This window comes from Amblyomma maculatum, unplaced genomic scaffold (assembly GCF_055883805.1).
Source record: "Amblyomma maculatum isolate TAMU_Amacu unplaced genomic scaffold, ASM5588380v1 scaffold_19, whole genome shotgun sequence".
In the NCBI taxonomy this organism is placed as follows: Eukaryota; Metazoa; Arthropoda; class Arachnida; order Ixodida; family Ixodidae; genus Amblyomma; species Amblyomma maculatum.
In genome coordinates this window covers 856,752-878,132 of record NW_028146744.1, presented here as the reverse complement: position 1 = coordinate 878,132, position 21,381 = coordinate 856,752, and the positions used below count along the sequence as shown (strand labels likewise).

The window sequence follows — 21,381 nt, the reverse complement described above, 5'->3', positions numbered from 1 at the left end:
GCTAGTGGCGTTAAGGGTTTGATGTCACTGGGTGATTGTCGTAGTCATAAGTCACGTGACGTCATGGATCATGGGCGCAGTACGTCGTTGACTCCATATTCTATGTGACGTGCAAGTGACGTCAGGGCTTTGATGGCGTCCCACAGCAAGCTAGTCAGAAGGCTACGTCAAACTACCCTGAATACCGCGAGACACCGATTTCTGACTGCAAAAAATTACTCATCAAGTGGTAACATCGGAAATCGAAGAGTACCGGTCGGATCTTAACAGAGTGGGTAAGTGGATGCAGAGTCTTCGATTAGGTGTCAACAACGTCGCGGTAGCACTAATGCATTCGCATTCTCCCAATGCAATTTCTGCAGTGGCATAAGTTTTTCCGTCATACCTTTAACTAGCCACCGCTCACGGGCAACTTCTCTTTCCGAATGCTGCAAAGTCCATCCGTATGTCGTCGTCAGCGACGCCAGGTAGAATCCACTGCAGCCGCAGTTTGACATGGGTCGATGAACATGCACCGACCATATTTCATCCGCATTTCGTTGACAAGGAGCAGCCGCTTAGTTGCTTCGGAACTGCCGAGTGTCACTGCCCCCATGCGGTTAACGCGTTCTGGTGTTGGAAAGGGCATCTCGGAAATCCTCTGCATTGAAGGGCTGAAGTTGCACATCACAGTGAACGAAAAGAGCAATCTGTCCAGTAAGCACTGTTGGCAAGTGAATCTGATACCTGTTATCTGCAGCAGTTCTGTTTCCGCTGCCGTCAAGGGCCCTTGTCGCTTTGCTGACGTCCATTCTACGCGCGTCCGTTCGCTTGCGCGGCTGAAAGTATATAATCGATAGCTATCGCCGTAGACGAACATATCGAGCGTTTGAGTGCAAGTCGGTCGCACTGTGCACTGCATGAGGTCTTCTACATTAAGTTCTATCCGTGCGCAACAGACTGCTATTGCACTGCCCTCGTAAGGTGCACTAAGTTAACCTCTACTTCTAAAGCACGCTACCACTAACATCCAATCACCAATCTCGCGGATCTTCCACTTACTTCGAAGCCCTAGCGTAAAACCGCAAGTGAAATGAAACTTTCACGCCTTCGCACACACCTCGCAAGTTCACTGCAACGGCTTCAACTTTTTCGTCCCCCAGGCCAGACATGGCAGTAATTGAATTACAGTAATGAAATTAGCGTAATTTAATTTCTTTTCTCGGTAATTTGTACTGTAATGAATTACGTTTTCGGGTTGGCAATTTAGTAATGTAATGAATTACTTCTGGTAGTAATTTCGCAGCAAAAATAATTAATTCTTTTCGAAATTACTTTTTCTAAAGCACTACTCCTTCAATAGACAACAAAGTAGTTCCGAGATAGCAGGAACGACGTGCGGCAAACCGAAGCCAGCGTAACGGATCGGCAAAAGGAATTGAGCAGAACAGTCCGTCTGAGACCTTCTGTGTAGCAATGTCACTTAGTGCGGCTACTCATGACAACTATTCTCCAAGCAGCAGGATACAAGGCGTCAAGGGAATGCCGAAGGGAGAGATGGTGCAAGAAGGCTGGAGTTGAAAACTAGTTGGAAGCGCGGCGCAGTGGCACTCCCTATTGCGTCGGCTAGGGCACAGCGGATCCATGGTTAGACTCGTAACCACGGGGTGAGGGAGGATTGGGGTGGGGAAGATAGGTGGAAGAGTCCATGGCGTGAGCCGCCGTGGCTTGAGCATTACTGAGCAGTGAGCACAAGGTGCCGACGTCAATTCTTGGGACTGCGGAAGCAATAAATAACCTTCTTCGGGTCGTTGAAATGGCGGAGACAGCTCCGGGCCAGCAAGACGCTGAGTTCGCCGTTCATTTCACGACCGTTCAACCCTGCTTCTGCTTTATGATTATTTTTTTTTGCGGTTGTCTTGTTCTGGTGATGGCAAGTGTTGTAGGAAAGAGGGAAGGAATAGGTCTCTGGGAAGGAATTTGGCGGGAAGACGAAATAATGTGTGTGCTTCGAGTCTGGAGAACAAGTTGTTTTCTTCACCAACTTTACTTATTTTTTGCGTTGATTGAAACTAGAAAGTAATTTAAAAGTAATTGAATTACTAAGTAGAAGTAATTGAATTGCAATTTCATTACTTTTAGGGGGCCGTAATGAGTAATGTAATTTAATTCCTTTTGAGAAGTAATTTTGCCATGTATGCCCCATGCTCCCGCCCCGATCGGTGCGCAAGACGGGCTTGATAGAAGATTGACCGTTTTAAGCATAAAATAATTTGTAGACGACTCTGTGCAGTATTTCGATGTCGAGTCTAATGTTCAGCAGATGAACATCGATGGGCATATGCCGTCCAGTTCATCAGCCAAGTGGTTTCTGGCAAATGGCGTTGAAATTTTCAAGCGCGTGAAGCTGGAACACGCTTTGAGAATTAGGTGTCGTGGTCAGGCTTAATAGCATAACAAAATTTAATCCAACCACAGTGGCGTGGTTTGTTTTATATCTCCTGATTATCAGTTTCTACAGTGCGTCAACACATTTACATCATACCTTAGTATCAGCCGCCCACGAGCCGCACTAGCTACGTTCACTGCATAAAATATTCGATGACGTTCCTAACCCGTGTGCGTTATACTTGTAGGCCTGCCTGTGCGCGCTTGATCCCGTTTGGTCGACTCCTTGAGCACCCAGCGATTATGTGAATTAACTAATGTGTTTATTTATTTTTTTTTTTACTAGCCGCGGCACAAGACAGTTCATTCAGAACATGTTTTTATGTGTCTATATCCCGTAAGGCTCAAAAACCGTCCAGTGCGTCATTTTCATGAAAGCACCTCCTTCATTTCAACTGTTACTTTCTGGGTGCTTATTACCAATCAGTGCTTCCGTTGTGTCCGGCTTTATCTCGTGAAAAAATTACCAGTGATAGAGCCAACATTTTGCTTTGTGGTGTGACCCGAAAACGTCTCTTTGTTTTTCTTTTACATATAAGTCGATAGAGCAAACAATAATGCGCGGAACAGTTCCAGCTATTGCCCCGTGTTCCCAATAGAGGCAGACACTGGCATTTAAGAAAAAGGACGAATTCAGGCCATTAGTACGCGATCGACTAGCTCATACCTGATGTCTCAGCTGCCTACCTTACATTAGCACAGCCAGGACACGCCGAAAACCGACTCGGGGTCTGCGCACGAAACAAAAATTTAAAGGCATCTGTTACTGTGTTTATTGAGCGTTCTAACTGCGATTATTCCTTTTATATATCGGCAACGAGTTTTTTTTTTCTGAGTATTTGAGTATTTTTTGAGTGACGTCAGCCTTATCTGCTACAGTATGGAACAGCGAATGAGGGAGAGTGCGAAATGATAATGCAAACCCGGAGTGCTAGGCTGGTCGACGCGATAACCTTCAAATCGCGCTCGACGTACAGCAACATCATCCCCACGGTTGTGCCAGCCCTGCAGCAGGCGGTTTCACCAGGTGGGCTTTTCCTTATCGGAACCGCGGACGTGACCGCTCGTCGGGGGCGGCCTCTGCGGGTCGCTCCCCGTTTTTCGGCCGCTTCTCGCGGTCCACGGACTGACTCTGCGAGCCTCGCGTAACACTAGCGAGGCCTAGCACCGGCCGCGCCCTGTGGTGGCCGGGTAGGAGGTCCCCGCGGGAATGGAGGCCTCCACCTCGCCTCCTGCGTCCTCGGGACCGACTTCGCGTGCGGAGAAGCCGCGATGCGAATCCCCGAACGACACATTGGTAGCGGAGTCATCCATTGCCTACCGAACATCGTCGACCAGGTCCCCTGTCTCGGACCACGGTGAAGCTACAGTGCTTCAGGCCACGCAGGCGCAACCTATGTCATCTATTACTGCGGCTCTGAAGATCCAGCTCGCTCCGGAGCTACCCATCCCTAATTCTCTTTACATGGCAATTAGTAATTTAATTACTGTAATTTGAAAACTTTCACCATAATTTGTGATGTGATTATCATTTTTCTGGTAAGGTAAGCTAGTAATGTAATGAATTACTTTAGAGCAGTAATTTTGCAGTAAAAGTAATTACTTTTGCTAAAGTGAATCACTGCTGTTTCTGTACATCATACACCTGGTGCTGGCGTCGCCAAAGCAGTGACGATGCACGGTTGAAAAGCCCGATAGGACCCAATGCCTGCTTGCTTGGGACAGCACGGCTGCTTATAATTTCTCCTCCACTGAAATGCCGCTGTTGTGGCAGGAATTTGATCCTGCAACATTGTGATCAGCAGCCAATTGAACGTCAAAACCGCTGCATTGCGTCCTTGAAATACTGACCCATAAAGCAAACCCAATTTGCGCTCATATATAGTTTCATATTCAGATATGTGGCGCAAAAAACACAAACACAAGATACACAACAAGATAAGTACCAAAAAGCAACCTCGAATATGCACCAGCTGTTCCTGACTGCAGTTCCTTTTTGACCGGCGATAACCGGCCATACAGCCAGTATTTGCTATCTTCCAATTCTGGTTAAAAATCGTGTTGCTTATTGCAGAATCCTATGCTAATCGGATGATAAGCAATGCCGCATTATCAGGCAGAGGCCTCCCGTTCCGTGGCAAATCATGAAGACACGTTCCCAGCCCCATTTGGGTCCTTATGTGTGCTAATTAATTTCACTGCCGTTGGGCGCGCATTATTGCCCTCTTGTCACGGGCGCCCGCCTGACCCGTTGCCATGCAGAGGTAGTTTATCCTCACCGATCTTCACAATGGCATGCCCGCCACGTGGTTGCAATGCATCTGATAGCAATTAGCTGGGTTAACTGTTGCTGCACAGCTTTGGCTGTTGGCGCTCGAAGCAAACAGACGTGCTTGCGCTGCGCTCCCGTGCCTCGCGCTATTTCTTCTTCGCCCAGATTTCCTGGGCCCAACACCGGCCTTTGGGGCCTTCTGGGCGGCCTCGGAGCCTCCCGTTTTCAGATCCAGGAGTTCCAGAGGCCTCCGCTAGCGGTTTTAGGCCGCTTTTCCAGCCTGCGGACTTTGCCGGTGGTACAGTCAAGGTATATGTACTATGGTAGCGAAGGCTCCATAGACGCCCATGCGTACAAAACATGGCGGCTCACGGGCTCCAGCGACCAATGAAAATTGGGGGGCCATGACCTCAAATGACGTCACGCATACGTTCACTTTGGCGCGAATTATAAAAAAGTTAAAAAAAAAAAAACGCCGCGTTGCATTGACGAGCCCGCATCATTTGAAGGTTGTTAACCTTTCAGCGCGCGCCAACCTTTGCCATCTAAATGAACTCGAGTTGTTTACGCCCTTGTTTATAAGCAGTTGCTCCAGCACAATGAAAGTGGTTGGCAAAAGTAGCGGCATAGAAAGGCAGCAACACTTCCAAATAGAGACCACGCATGCAAATTCATAACACAAATACTGCTGCAAGTCATGCAAGTACTTTTGCCATTTACTTTGTCCCTCAGCACAGTAAGGTGCGGTCCAGAAATACTGGTGCAACGGGGCAGTCGTGCCCAGTTCGCAACAGAGTGTACCAAGTGAACAATTATGGTTTTCATATTCATGGTTTATTGCATCAACCAATAAAATACAGCAACAAATCACAACAATAAAAATGCATGTCGCAGACAGCACAAACAGTAGCGCTGTTTAAGCGGGCTAATCATCCTAATGATCACAGCCGAGGCACGGCTTGAAGTGCCTGCCACAAAACATCACCAGATAAGACACATGCATGTACAGAAAACAAAGACAGCTGCGAAATAATGTCATGAATTAGTAGGTGCATCAAAACATACGTCATTAAAAAAACAGCGCAAACAAACGGGGACGACAGGAAGAAACAACAGGAACAGGCGCTGACTCTCAACTAAAATTTAATCGCAGAAAACACAATTATATAAGGTACAGAAAACAATAAAACACCAAAACCAGACCGCACGTGTTACTATGTGATGTCCAGATATGCAACTTCGCAGTCACGCAGGAGCAGGGAAGGTTTGCTGACACACAATCTTTCTTTCTTGGCCATATTATACGCCTCGATGATTTCCCTGGTCAACTGATCGGGGTGTTTGTACAAAATGTCAGTATAATGTAAAGACGGAAAACAGGATTGACACTCACGGCAATGATCAACTAGATTAGTGGAGCGATTAGATTCTAATGAGTTAAGATGTTCTCTGAGACGTGTGTTAATACATCGTCCCGTTTGCCCAATGTATATCTGTCCACAGGACAAGGGAATTTTATAAACTACCCCTTTGGAGCACGGCACAAATCTTTTATCGTGTTTAACAGCACAAGACGCTACAGATTTATTAGGATTACGGGACTTATTTTCTACCACTGAACAAATTTTATTGAGCTTATTAGGGGCCGAAAAAACAACATCAACTTCATACCTATGGGCAACATTTTTAAGACCATGAGAAAGGCGATGAACATAGGGAAGAACTGCGAACTTTCTCCGTTTCTGTTCTTTCTGTGAAGGCGGCAGCAATGCCGGCGATTTAAGCTTTTTGATTATTTTATTGCAACCCAAAGTTAGAAGCTCAGCTGGATAACCCGCTTCCCGAAGTCTCTTAGCCTGGTTATCGAAACTTTCTTTCATAACATGGTGACAGGATTTTGACAACGCAGAAGACAATGATGAAACAACAATTCCACATTTCACTACCTTAGAATGATGCGATTTATAGTTTAGCAGCGGTTTATTGGCCCGTGGTGCGTAATTCCAACACATGTGCCCCTTCCCTTCAGTCAAACACAAATCTAAGAATTGCATCTTGTTATCAACCGGTACCTCAGTGGTGAACTGCAAACCCCACGAATTAGCTTTGAATGCTTCTAACACTGTAGACATGTGCCTAGCAAAGTTCGTTTTTTCAATGAGAATCAAAAAATCATCAACGTATCTGAAAATTTGGAACTGTATCCCAACCAAATCTTTCTGGATACCTCGATCCACGAATGACAAAAAAATTTCACTAAGAGCAGGCGCTACTCTAGACCCATGCTAGTAGCACAAAATGTCGCCTCAACGTTGCTACAATACTGCCAATGTTTTCGAATGTTGTGCAACTTACTACAACGTTGCAGCAATGTTTCCATAAGTTGGTTAAAATAACACACTATTTGCCAATGTTGCAGCCACATTCTCAGAAGTTGGTTAGCATAACAGACCATCTGTCATTGTTCGAACAACGTTGCAGAGCAACGTTGCGCCAATACACAAGTAAACAACATTCTGCATTTCAATCCTAATGCATGACACAATCTATGTCTGCACTCCATGATTATATATATATATATATATATATATATATATATATATATATATATATATATATATATATATATATATATATATATATATATATATGTGGTGTTAAGTTGCATGCACACTGTGAAAAAAAACTTTTCTTCATGCCCTGCTTTCTCGCACTGAGAAGGGGGTTTGTCTGGTAAACTCATCCAAACATTCGCGGTACGCGGAAGCGATGCAAATCCATCACCCGAAACCGAAACTTGTTCTTTTTTTTTCTAAAAGTTAATTGACTCAACAAACAATTTTTTACTTCAATGCATTTCTGAGCGCCTAGATTTAATTGTGTCATGTGTTTCTTTAGGACTTACTTTCTAAGATTGCATAAAAAAATGGCTAGCTAGTCAGTCTAATCGTCTAATCGCCAATGACATCGTCAACGGTAATTTGCCGTTGTTCGGTTCGCACATAGTTCGCCTTTCGACCATTCCCGCCAAACGACTTGTCTGTCCACGGTGGAAGTGTGCCGGCGAATAACCATGACGGTGAGTGCCTTTTATGATATTTATTCACCTTCACTGTACCAGTAGTGTGAGCTAATTCACCATTTCGGTGTAGCAAAGCAGAGGCACTCGCGTTGTTTTGTTGCCGCGAAATAGCGTGCACTCATTTTTCTGTACTAACGCGTTATGGTCAGGAATATTGTTCACTGGCAAAATGAAGAGAGTTAAGAACTCATTCAGCGAGGTCAGCAACCGACAGAGGCGACGGAGAATAGCTAGTGCCGTCGAGAAAGAGTTGGAAGATGTCGACAAGAGCGATCAGGGTGATATTACTGATAGCAGCGGGTCAACAAGCGACATTACTGAAGGTTTTGTAGAATCGGAAGGTCAATCGAAACCTGGAGGTTCAAGTGGAAGTCCTCTGCGGGATTCAGCACCTTCAGCTGACGAATTCGATGCAGGCAGCGATTTTGGCGCGAGCGTGGTTGGCAGCCGCTATGACTCCTCGGACATGAGCTTTGCTGAGCTCGACACGTCTGAAGCGGAGAGTGTGTCACCTCACGCTGGCAGCGATGAGGACACAAATGCGTCTAGCGTATTTCCTTCTGATGCCTCACCGTCTCTCGAGCGCGATCTGCGAACATGGGCCCTCGAGAATAACATACCTGCCTCATACTTGAATTCACTGTTGAAAATTCTCAGTGCTTACCATCCTGAACTACCGCGGGATGCCAGAACACTTCTGAAGACGCAGAGGAAGACGGAGCTTGTGTCCATGTGTGGTGGTCAGTACCACTACTTTGGGGTGACACCCAACCTGATTGACCATATATCTAGTCATGTTCCAGAAGGGGTGGACACACTGTCCTTAATTGTAAATGTAGATGGCCTCCCTATTTCTCGCAGCTCTCGGCGGCAGTTCTGGCCTATACTTGTACTGGTCAGAGAAAGTTCAAACCATTCTCCTTTCATTGCTGCACTCTATGAGGGAGGTGGCAAACCTGAAGACTTGAACTTATATTTGAAGGACTTCGTTTGTGAAATGATGGGGCTGCTAGAGAGCGGACTTGTGTACTGTGGCAGGTCATTTACTGTGAGGCTTCATGCTTTCATTTGTGATGCCCCTGCAAGAGCTTATATTAAATGCATAAAAGGGCATGCAGCATACTTTGGCTGTGAAAAGTGTGTGCAAAAGGGCACATACTCTGAGTTGGACAGGAAGGTCATTTTCACTGAACATGACAGCCCTTTGCGCACAGACGAAAGCTTTAAGAACCAGGTGCACAGTGATCATCACCGTGGTCAGTCTCCTCTCGAGTGCCTGGGAATTGGCCTTGTTAGCCAATTTCCACTGGACTACATGCACATGGTATGTCTAGGCGTCATGAAAAGGCTGCTTGTGCAACATTGGACATCTACGAGACCTTGCTTTTCTAAGATGAACAATGCATCGAAGCTGAGCGTTTCTGGGAGGCTGGCAAATTTTGCTTCCTTTGCTCCTAGCGATATGAAAAGAAGACCACGAGGACTTCACTTTTTAGAGCACTGGAAAGCGGTAGAATTCCGGAATTTTCTGATCTACTATGGAGCTGTTGCACTAAAAGGAAATTTGGAAGAAAAATACTTCAAGCACTTCATGAAATTCAGCATTGCCATTACCATTCTTGTCTGCCCAAAGCACAGCGTGGTTCATGCAAATACTGCTGAACGTCTCCTTCATGAATTCGTTACAGAAGCTGGGTCATTGTATGGCAAAGGCATTTATGTCTACAATCTTCACTCTCTTTTGCATATCACTGATGATGCTCGAAGGTATGGCCCTCTGGATGAATTTTCAGCCTTTCCTTTTGAGAACTTCCTCTATCAAGTCAAACTTCTGCTGAAATCTCATGCGCGTGCTCTTCAGCAAGTTATTCGACGCCTCAGTGAGAAGAGGAGTGTGAGCAAAGCAAGCTCATGTTCACTGGATGGGCCAGTTAAACTGTCTGGACAGCACTGTGATGGACCTGTGCCTCCAGGATTTGAAGGCATACAGTACTCCAGGCTGGAAATGAAGGACACAGTGTTGAAACTCGGCAAACATGACAACTGTGTTCGCTTGCAAAATGGTCACGTTGTTTTAATAACTAACTTTTTGTGCTCATCAGGAAGTATTTACATCTGTGGACATTTTTTCATAATTTTAGGCAACCTATTTCTGAACCCTCTGCCATCATCAGAATTGATGATTGTTTCTGCAAAAGGACTTTCACGGAATATTTCAGTATGGAATGTAGATGACATTCAGCATAAGTGTGTGTGCCTCCCAAATGGACCGAATTCATATGCAGTTTTCCCTCTTCTGCACACGTGCAAAAGTACCTAAATCTGAAGAGGATATCTGGAAAGGGTAGGCACGTATTACAAATATATTTTAAGCTACAGTAACATGTAAGAATTGTGGCTTTCTTGATAACATTTGGTGTTTTGGCATCTGATTTGTACTTTTGGTATGGGGATTTCAAGATTTGTGTTTTTTAATGTGTGTTTTAGGTTCTAAAATGTACAGCATTGTGCATTTCCAAGATGGGGATGAAGTTTCTGCGGTGCCATCTACATGGATAATTGCGGAAAACACCGTTGTGTGGCCACAGTACAAAAATTCAAGCAGGATCAACGAGGCGATACAAAACAATGAAAAACCACCAGACCATTGGACGAAGTACAGATGTAGAGTGTTGTGGACTTGTGGTAAGCACTATTTGAAATACTTGTAAGCATCATTAAATTAGTTACACACTCAAAATGGGATTCTTTTTATGCCTGTAGCCTAGCCTTGGATATTCTCAGGTATGCTTCACAGAAAAATATAATTTTAGTAATCGTGTGCACAGGTACTCATCAGTACAAATCTGGGTAGCAGAGTCTGTAGTGTCACAGTTCGGTAGCTTGTGTGTGAACGTGTGTAGAATGAAAGAAGCCAGCAGTCTGTGAGGCCAAAAGAAGCATAGCTTTTTTTTTTAAATTCTGGTTTTTGCTATAGACCATCATTAGTGCTTTAATCATTTTGATAAGAAAGGTAATTAACAATATAGTAGAAGGAAAACAATGCACCAGTGGTGGGAACCGAACCTACGACCTCCGAATATTGCGTCCGGTGCATTTCCAACTGAGCTACATCAACGGCTGTCCAACCTGCTACTTGTTTGGGTATTAATGTTGCCTGTAAACAAACCTTGAGAGTGTTCACCAGTGCCACCCTTCTCCTTAGCGGTTTACGTGGAACGTCCTGTGTTACTACCAGCTTCACATAGAATGTGATCGACAGAGAGGGCGGAAGCTGTGCGAGAACCCTATTATGCTGTCTATGGCTTCAAAACTGCCAGAACCGAGACCCTCGTAAGCTATTAACAGGGAACTGAAAGAAAGGTGGCGCTAGTGAACATGTTCAAGGTTTGTTTACAGGCAACATTATTACCCAAACAAGTAGCAGGTTGGACAGCCATCGATGTGGGACGGTTGGAAGAGCACCAAATGCAATATTTGGAGGTCGTGGGCTCGGTTCCCACCACTGGCACATTGTTTTCCTTCTACTTTATGGCTAATTACTTTTCTTTCCAAAATGATTACAGCACTAATTCTGGTGTATAGCAAAAACCAAAATTTAAAAAATCCCCTACGCTTTCCGTGGCCTCGTCGACTGTTGGTTTCTTTCATTCATGTTTCATAACGAGCCCCTCGTTTCTCTTTCAGTTCCTTGCTAAAAGCGTGCGTAGAACTGATTCTAGGTTACCTGCTTTTTTCTTATATTACGAGCTTTGATATTTACATCCCTTATATTTCGTTTTATATTACTCTTAAAGTCGGCAAGTAAAGACTACTTACTGTACTAACATTTACGCCAGTATATTTTAGTATCTAGGTTTTTGTATTCTTTGCAAGATGACAAAGCTTTGGTGACATTTTGATTTTGCACTGTTTAATGTTTACTAGATAGCTACGATCTAGCAAGAAAGAAGGAACTGCAAGCTACCTTGACATCAGACCTGGGTTCTGATTCTGAAAATGTGCGGCAAAAACGGAAGAGGAGGCCAGTGCAACGCCTGATTTCGTCTGATGAAAGCGACAGTGACGACACTACTTGTGATGTGCCTCTTCCAGACTTGTCACATCCAAGCCCTATTTTTGTTCCGCAGCCACCACCCCCGAAAATAGCTAAATTTAAGGACCATGCCTCAGCTTCACTAGTGCCTGCAGCCTCTTCAATCAGACAGTCTCCTGCGACCATCTTGCAGCAATCTACCGAAGACAGTCAAGCATCCCAGCAAGGCAAATCACATAGAAGCCGTAAGGGCTACATTCATTATCAATTATGTGACAATATGAATGTCATATATGATCTTAATACCATTGCAAATCTGAGAACTTGCTTGTGTCAGCAGCAGGAGTGTTTATCACAATTGCATATATGCAGAATGATAACATCATGGAGGTTCATTTCAAGGCAGTCTTGAGAGCACAGTAGATTAAGAGATGTGGCTTAATACATACTAAACTTATTTTTGTAGTGGCATATTTTTGACATTGTATGTGTATTGTAAATTGTAACTTGAAAAGGGCATTGCTTTAAAGTTACAACATGCTTGTCAACAAGGAATGTTTGCTTAATGATAATGATCAGGCAGCCCTTGATTTTCATGATTTGTCACTGCAGCGTTTGTGTTCCTTAACTCTTTACAGGCATTCTGAGCAGTTTAGAAAATGCTTAACAAATAATAGTGAACTAGTAATGTCCTGTTTTTCTAATGGAGGTTTGTTCACATCTTTTAGCATTGCAGCTGAAGACAATAAGAATGCTGAAGGAAATGAAAGTCTTGATGAATGAGCAGCTGAAAATACTGAAGAACCTACAGAACATCATGCTGCATTTGCAACCAACGACAGCAGCAGCAGAACCCGTGGATAGCACTGTTCTTGACTTGCTTCCTCTTTCAACGCACTCAAGCCTTGAACAACTTGAGCAGCACCTCCGTGTTGCAAAAAAGAGATCTGACCTAGTGAGTGTAGCATTAAAATTATAAATTATATTCCTAAGCATTTAGAACTCAGATGAACAACTGTTTTAAGTATTGCAAAGTCACAGTGGCATTTGAACTTGAATGCGTAATCAGTAGTTCTGTGCTGGTTTTAGAAGCATAGTACTAGAGTCATTAGCCTTTAGGTTTTTTCGTAATTATTATGTACCCTTTCTTTTTGCTGACTTTTTCACCATTGTGCATGTTTCTGTTTTAAGGTGGCACACCTCTCGCACATAGGGGGATCATCACTTAAAGATGCCTTACGTCAGCTTATGAAAAAGTGCATTTGTGACAGCTTGGCACGAGACTTCTCACTGACCGGAAGAAAAGGGAAGCGGTCATTTATTGGCCTTCAGCTGCTTTCTGTCATAACAGGTACTCATTGCTCTGCTTTTATTTATGTGCTCTGAGCAAATGTTTAATATTTCCTAGTCTGTTAGCTCAGAATTCTAACAACCGCAGTCTACTCATGCGTCTCTACTCAAAACTATTTGTCATTTCAGCTATCACTGGGGACAAAACCTTGTGATTTGTTTATATAGCTCCATTATGTAATTTGTGGCATCCTGTTTTTAAGAACGAGTCTGTACGTTGCAGCTTGTTAGTATAGAAGGAGTGAACAAATGAAGTTGGAATACATATGTTCTCATAGGGCTTACTTGCATGTAATGATAGAAGCCTTGGAGTCTAAGCCGTCTGGTCTTTCAGGTACCCCAAAAAATAATATGAGGAATCTTTTTCGTGTGTAACAAATATGCCTAGAACATGTCTACATGTTGCTACATTGCATCTGCTAAAAATCATGCCAGAAAGGTGTAGGGCACTTCACATTAGGCGTGGAAACGAGTTCTGTATGTCGGGATGTCACATCACATTGTCTTCCTTTTAGCAAATGCTCGCGCCTCATGTTGGCTACCACTGCTTTACTAGAATGATCACAAACTTTGTACCTAAGTGCATGTACAGTTGCTGTCATATTTGCTACAAGCATGTAAAACCAGGTTCACCTTGTAGCATTCTAAAATAGACTTGCATGGCATTGCTGAAAAATTTTCATGAAAAAAAAAATTGCACAGAGTATGTTTTGCTGCATTGATCAGTACAGGCATATTGTAGACATAAAAAACACCATTCTGAGTACTAAGTAAGTAGCTTTGATATTATGCAAAATAAATTGTCTATTTCTGACTGTTTCTTAATGCCTAACATTTCTGAATAATTTTTTCTTACGAAAGTGGTCAAACTTTGTACCAGTGGTATATTCAACTGTGTAAGTATTTGTAATGGAGAGCAAGTACCCCAGTGGTATCCGGAAGCAATTAAATTGTGCTATTCCTTGCAGAGACACTTCGAAGCTCATTTCCTAAGGCAACGGACTGTCAGATCCAGATGTGCGTAGCAGACTGGCTTCGGTATGCTCCTTCTAGATGCAAAAAGCGGTATGAAATTTTTTCAGTATTTTTCTCTTTTTCTCTTTGATATCTCCTTACAGCAAATTATGCGAAAAACACACAAGCACAAATGAAGATGGCATCAGAGTTTGAACAAATTAAGATAAATGCTGGTGTTCGCACATTTCTTTACTGTTCTACCACGCTGTATGGTTTCACAAATTCTACCTTTCTGTCATTGCTTTTGCTTAAGAATAGTTCTGAGGCTTATTGCCTTTGCCTTATAGTCATTTGTAGGCAGTAAGGTTCATTAATTGAAAATTCAGAGGGTGGAAAAACCTAAATTATTTGAAGCTTGAATTATCCAATAACTTTAAAAAATGTACAGGAACTGTTTGCTTCGCAATATATTTATTTTGAAAGACTTGGAAATGGTCACCTGTTGGAGAACAGCATGTCAGTAGCAATTTTTTGCATTTGCATTTTTTCTATTTTGTGCACACACTGCCTAGAGCATGAGAGCAAAACTGCTCTAAAATGGTACAAGCCTCCTTGGCATCATTCTTAGTGCAAGACAATAGTGGTGGTACCCTCTCATAAGGGGCTTCACCGTGTGTGAGGAGACTACTGCACGGCATCTGGCTGGCACTTGATGAACACGCAGTGTTGGTGTATTGAAATAACCATTGCGGATGGAAGGAAGAGAAGTAATCAATGCCACCAACATGGCTGTCGGCGAGCATCCAAAATGGCATGCAGCTAGTCTTGGTGGGCTTGCTGACGCACAGCCAGTAGCCGCAGCTCCTAAATATGAAGCCGAAATTAAGCGTTTGACGTACTTTGGGTCAGAATCAAGGCCATCCATTTGTCACTCTTGCTCTTGTGCACACGTCAGAGATGCACAGTCATCTCTGCAGAATGCTGTTCCTGATTTAAAAGAGCTATTTTCACAATCAACTAGTTATGTGCGCATAATACCTAGATTTGACCTGCTTTTGGGATCTTATTGGAATTAATCATTGTGAGACCTGTAATGCCTGAATTGGCATTACAGGTCTAATAGTCTAATTAATTAGAAAGATTAGAAAGGTCTAATTAATAGAAAGATTTTCGAGAAGCAGAAGTTCATGACAAGCAGCTTAAAAGAAGGACAGAATGTATGTGGTTCTGGTTAAAACTACAAATAGAAGCTACTTATGTTGTCTTTTTTCTTGCTGTCACCTCTTTGCTGCATTTATGTTGGACCAAAAGAACCCAAGCTGCAAGCTCATTTAAGCCATGCACTAGACTGAAGGCGTGTGCATAATTCCTAAAGGCTACAAATGCACTGGGTATTCCTTGTGTTTCTTCCTGTAGCATTACCTACAGCACATTCTGTCAGTGGTATCTAACAGGGCATATTTAGTTTTAAAGAAAATATAAACATGCTCTTGCTCTTTACATTCGAGTTCACATTTTGCAGCATGGTCATAAAAGTAAATTTATAAGAATTTCATAGGCTACTATATATATATTATGGTATAGGTCGCTCCTCAACTGCTTAATAATAAAGCTACACTTTTCTCTGGTTACCTTTCAAAGCTTAAAATTAGGTATACATGTTGGTGTCACAGAAGGCATCATTACTTTCAAGAAGCAGCTTGTTTCCTTTATGTTTCAGGGAGATTGCCAGATTGGTACAAGCTGAAGCTGACATGGAACCAGTGGAATGAAGAGCAGTACATCAGTCAAGGTTTATACAGGCAATGTTGCTACCTCTATTATTTAGCAGCGATATATAACTGGTGTGGTGAAACTACTATTGCCGACAAGATTTGTTATTACTGCTTGTGTACTGTTTATAGTTTCTACTTCACTGTGCTTTCTGGAAGCAAGCTTGCATCTTTTTTTTATTCATGAAACAGCGATCACAAAAGTGTTCTTTTCACTGCCTCTAGTCCCTGGCAGCAGTATTTAACCGGTGTGGTCAACTGGTATCATTGCAGCATTTATTTATTATTAACTCTTCATGCTGTGCTGTATGTATGCTGTTCATTGTTTAAGCAAGCTTGTATTCCTATTTTTTTTCTCAACAGTGTTTAGATTTTTTATCAGTGTACCTACTTTCTATCACTATCTCTAGTTCCTGGCAGCACTATTTCACTGTTGTGGTGAATCAGTGTTGCTGCAGCGAATGTTTTTTCTTTTCCATAATAGAATAATCTTAATTTTTCTTTGTGTACGTGCTGCTAGTCGCTGCCTCTAGTCTTTAGTAGGAATGTTTAACCAGTGTAGTCAACTGGTATCATTACAATATTTATTATTACAAACTTATACTATGCTGTTTGTATGCTTTTCATTGCGTTTCTTAAAAGAGTGTTGAGAAGTTTTTTCAATGCGTTCTGCTAGTCGCTGCCTCTAGTCTTTAGAAGGAATATTTAACCAGTGTAGTCAACTGGTATCATTAAAAATTTATTATTACAACTTTATACTATGCTGTTTGTATGCTTTTCATTGCGTTCCTTTTAGCAAGCTTGTATCGTATCCTTTCTTTTTTTTTCATAAAAGAGTGTTGAGAACTTTTTTCAATGCGCGCTGCTAGTTGCTGCCTCTAGTCTTTAGAAGGAATATTTAACCGGTGTAGTCAACTGGTATCATTACAATATTTATTATTACAACTTTATACTATGCTGTTTGTATGCTTTTCATTGCGTTTGCATTTCTTTTAAGGAAGCTTGTATCGTATATATATATATATATATATATATATATATATATATATATATTTTTACAAAAGAGTGTTGTGAAGTTTTTTCAATGCGCGCTGCCAGTCGCTGCCTCTAGTTTTTAGAAGGAATATTTAACCGGTGTAGTCAACTGGTATCATTACAATATTTATTATTACAACTTTATACTATGCTGTTTGTATGCTTTTCATTGCGTTTCTTTTAAGCAAACTTGTATCGTATCTTTTTTTTTTCCAAAAAAGTTGAGAAGTTTTTTCAATGCACCTACTTGTTATTACTACCTCTAGTTCCTAGCAGTAATAGCCTGCATCGCAGTCAATTTTTATCCTTACCGTTTCACGCTGTGCTATTAATATACTGTTCATTGCTGTCTGCTTGGTTTTGTAAACAAGCCAGCTTTTTTGTTTTGTAAAATAATGATCTGAATTTTTCTCAGTAAATCTGCTGCTTAACAGTGCCTCTAGTCTCTAGCAGCAGTATTTAACTGGTGAGGGGAATCAGCATCATTTCGACCAAGATTTATTATTACCTATTCATTCAATGCTGCGTATATAACATCCATTGCATCTTTACTGTACTGTGCTTTGTGCATGCAGGAAAGCCTGCATTTTTTATACGTCTGGAATAAGATAACTGTTAGAGAGCTCTTTGTTAGGAAAGTGGCATGCTGGCTGGCAGGTAAAAAAGGGTCCCCATCATTCCGATTGGTCCCAAACACCACCCGAGGACGGTGTGATGATGTAGTTGTCTGGCTCTATACTGGCCCCTTCCCCTGCACCTTTGCTTCCTACAGTACATCACCAGCAAACTCACTGTAGTAATGCAGTCAGGATTTCATGCTCCGGCAATTTCATTGCTTTCTATTTGAATTGATCATTGCCTATATTGTCCTTGTTATCGGTGTTGAGAAATTTTGCTGTGCTTTGTTTCCTAGTGAATGTAGTAATGTAACTAGAGCTGTACTAGGGATGTCTGTAACATGGCAAATTGCTCCCAAGCTTTATTTGACGAACTTCAGTGTATGGTTTGTTTACCTTAACCCGTATTTTGTAATGGTTCTATCAGCCAGTGTCTCCTTGAATTTTACATTACATTACTTATTGTTTGCATTTTTTTGACCAGTACTTCTCATGCAACTGTAAATGAGCGCTTTAGTTTTGCTGTCTTCCTTGTGTTCTTTACAAGCTTTTAACTTCCAACGGCAAACAGTTTGTTGCCATTTTTCTGATCTTTGTATCTGTTAAGTGCCAAACATTTTTTTATGACGAATAAATATTTCTGTTTGTATTTCAATCTATCTCTGTTACAGCCTTGCCGGGGGGGGGTGCAGTGGTTAGGGCGCTCGACTACTGTGCCCAAGGATGCGGGATCGAATCCTGGCTATGGCGTCTGCTTTTTGATGGAGGCGGAAAGCAATGCGCCGGTGGGCTGTGCGATGTCGATACGCGTTAGAGAACCTCAGGTGGTCTAGATTTCTGTAGCCCTTCACTACGGCGTCTCTCATAGCCTGATTCGCTTTGGAACGTTAAACCCCATAAACCAAACCTTTCTCTGCTACAATTACACCTTGCTGCACATTGCCCAACTTTGTATTAATATGTGGTTTAGATCAGGAAAGCATTATTCATGCTTCATAACTGACAGAAAAACTCGTTCACGATAAATATCTTTCTTCCCAGCAAAAGTATGTGGGTTCAAACATATCCACGAGAGCCACATTCCGATAAAAATGCAATGTCCTAGGTATTGCGAAATGTCATATTGAAGAACTTCAGGTGGTCGAATTTATCAAGAGAACTCAACTATGGTCTCTTACAGCTTAAGCACCTTTATGATTTGGACATTAAACCCCGCTTACTAAACTAGCTATCATTTTACCGCTTCCTGCCATGCGTTCTAAAAACGCTGCATTATGTAAAAAGAACTGCATTAAAAATGAATAGTTAACTGCACCCACAATGTTTCTACATGCCCTCCTTTAGTGTGGTCTTTTAGTGCAGCACTTTCGTGGAACTTCGTCTAGTATGAACTGCATGTGTGCCACACAAGCATGTCCCCTGAATGTTGTGGTGACGTGACTAATGTTTGATTTTAATGTTTTATGAATGTGTACTAAACTTTGCTGCAATGTTGTTGTACATATGCTAAACGTGGTCACAATGTTGTAGATGACGTCGCAGCAATGTTTCTTTATGTATGTCGTCTTGACATTGCCAAAGGAGGACGCTAGCCACATTGGTGCAACCTAAAAAGGTAATATTGGTGCAATGTTTCAGCAACAATTTGTATATATATATATATATACAAACGCCCGCTTTCTGGGAATAGAGTGTGCCTTCCCATTCAACAAAGGTAGAGTTCACATAAAACGACAACAGCTCAAGGAACCCAGACACTGAAATACCGCAACCACTTATGAATTGTTCCTCATCATTGTCCGAAGTGATGCAATCAAAAACAGCAGTCATCATTTCCTTGTGCGGCAGAGAGTAGAACAAATCTACCACGTCTATGCTAAAAGCTGAGCATGAGCCTGGGTTTTGCTCCTGTAAGAACTTGACGACACACTCAGAGTTTGGTACCTTAAAAGGATCAAAGGTCCGTTGTCCTGTGGACAGATATACATTGGGCAAACGGGACGATGTATTAACACACGTCTCAGAGAACATCTTAACTCATTAGAATCTAATCGCTCCACTAATCTAGTTGATCATTGCCGTGAGTGTCAATCCTGTTTTCCGTCTTTACATTATACTGACATTTTGTACAAACACCCCGACCAGTTGACCAGGGAAATCATCGAGGCGTATAATATGGCCAAGAAAGAAAGATTGTGTGTCAGCAAACCTTCCCTGCTCCTGCGTGACTGCGAAGTTGCATATCTGGACATCACATAGTAACACGAGCGGTCTGGTTTTGGTGTTTTATTGTTTTCTGTACCTTATATAATTGTGTTTTCTGCGATTAAATTTTAGTTGAGAGTCAGCGCCTGTTCCTGTTGTTTCTTCCTGTCGTCCCCGTTTGTTTGCGCTGTTTTTTTAATGATGTATCACCAACTCGCCCGCTTAACTATCCTGTTGAAAACATACGTGGAGCACTCTTCACATTAGAGAGATTTAGCTTACCGGAGACGTATTACGTCTCCCGGAGACGTACAGACGTAGACGTATCGGACGCCTACTGCGCATGCGTGAAAACTGCCGATACGTACAGGCGCTGGAGACGTACTCCGGAGACGTATGCCGCGTGACGTCCAGCTTGCCGTAATCTCGCGAGATCTCATGAGATTTCAGCAGCCATGGAGCCAAGCCGCCAAGCGCCGATGGGATGGTGCTACGAGTGCTTGTAGAGTGCTGCTGTGCGCAACGGGCCACATAGTTCTTCCGTTTTCACATTAGCGTCATCAAATGCTGTAATACCCTTGCCCCGGCCGTGCCAAGAAAACATCATGCGCAAGCGTTTCAGTCCGGCGGACGACCAGCAAGTAGCTCGAGATCGCCACCATCCTGTACATACACTGTACAGCGCAGGGAGAAGGCGCCGTCGAAAGAAGTTGCAACGATTTCTAGGGATCCGCCGACGGCGAACGAGCGCTCGCTCCGCTGCGCAATGAAGGCGTTCGCAAAGGCCTTTGCAAGCCATCCAGCGTCAGAAAAAAAAAAATGATTCTGGTAAGTCACTACCCTCTACCTTCTCTGTTCAGACTATCGGACTGGACAGCGGACTGTCCGAGCGGAACAATTAGTTATCATGTGACGAAAACGGCACTTTCGAGTAGCTCGGAATGGCAGTGACTCGGCGCCTGCCGATCGCGTGTGCTCCGAGTAGGAGTGGTGGTGGATGATGCTTTCCCGCGATACATACGGCCCGCCCGTCTGAACACCGCCTAGTCGATTGCTGGGGAATAGCAGCGCAAAGTCAAAAGCCACTTATGTTGTGCGAATTAGATACATGATATTTCAGCATTTTTGCTAAGCATGGCTCGAGTTGCATAATATAATACACGTCGTGTAGCTGCTTTTGTTTACATGTGCATGTAAATGTGCACAGCCACCAGGAGCCACAATAAATGAAAATTGTTTGCAAGATGATTTACTTTATCTTCTGGCACCATTAGCTATTAGCACATGCTGAATGCAGTGCCGAAGCCAAATATTGCAAGAGGTCATTTATTATTATTTTTTTTTGCTCCAAGCTTATGAACTTGTGTCCCTGTGTCAGCACGTGAAATGAAGTGCGCCAATATTTTATGCTGTTGGACAAAACATTCAGGCACTGGAAGTCCTATTAGCATTTACAAGTCGCAGAGGCTGAACTGGTTTGCTCATTGTGTTATAAAAACACCTGAAAATTAAAAAAGGATCCTTGTTAAGGACCATTGCATTGAATGAAGGCAACAGTGTCTGCGTCGTGGCACTGTTCTAGTGTCCTGGCACAACTTTCAGCTGCACAATTAGATCCTGTATTATGT

At 42.8% G+C, this 21,381-nt stretch overlaps 2 protein-coding genes across 6 annotated transcripts in view; one reads left to right on the top strand and one right to left on the bottom strand.

Moving 5' to 3' along the window:
• LOC146171557 (uncharacterized) overlaps positions 1 to 21,381 on the bottom strand; it is a 342,743-nt gene that overhangs the window by 186,500 nt on the left and 134,862 nt on the right. The window lies entirely within an intron of this gene.
• LOC146171561 (uncharacterized) lies at positions 7,367 to 16,246 on the top strand. Of its 3 annotated transcripts, none has more exons than XR_014702843.1 (6): positions 7,367 to 10,466; positions 11,713 to 12,062; positions 12,546 to 12,772; positions 13,009 to 13,168; positions 14,136 to 14,232; positions 15,845 to 16,246. XR_014702843.1 is itself a non-coding variant. In XM_084586475.1 (6 exons), exons 1-6 carry the CDS (start codon positions 10,256 to 10,258, stop codon positions 15,894 to 15,896), a joined length of 1,101 nt encoding a protein of 366 aa, XP_084442601.1. In that variant the 5' UTR covers positions 10,099 to 10,255; the 3' UTR covers positions 15,897 to 16,246. The 3 variants fall into 3 exon arrangements, 1 of the variants encoding a protein (XP_084442601.1); XR_014702842.1 differs by having other exon boundaries at positions 11,709 to 12,062; XM_084586475.1 differs by having other exon boundaries at positions 10,099 to 10,466; positions 11,709 to 12,062.

What these genes read in the sequence shown, in the direction of transcription:
- LOC146171561 (XM_084586475.1), top strand. Translation starts at nt 10,256, where the DNA reads ATGTGTGTTTTAGGTTCTAAAATGTACAGCATTGTGCATTTCCAAGAT. An exon ending in GCTGCTTTCTGTCATAACAG is followed by an intron (nt 13,169 to 14,135) that starts GTACTCATTGCT and finishes TATTCCTTGCAG; the next exon opens with AGACACTTCGAAGCTCATTT. An exon ending in CCTTCTAGATGCAAAAAGCG is followed by an intron (nt 14,233 to 15,844) that starts GTATGAAATTTT and finishes TTTATGTTTCAG; the next exon opens with GGAGATTGCCAGATTGGTAC.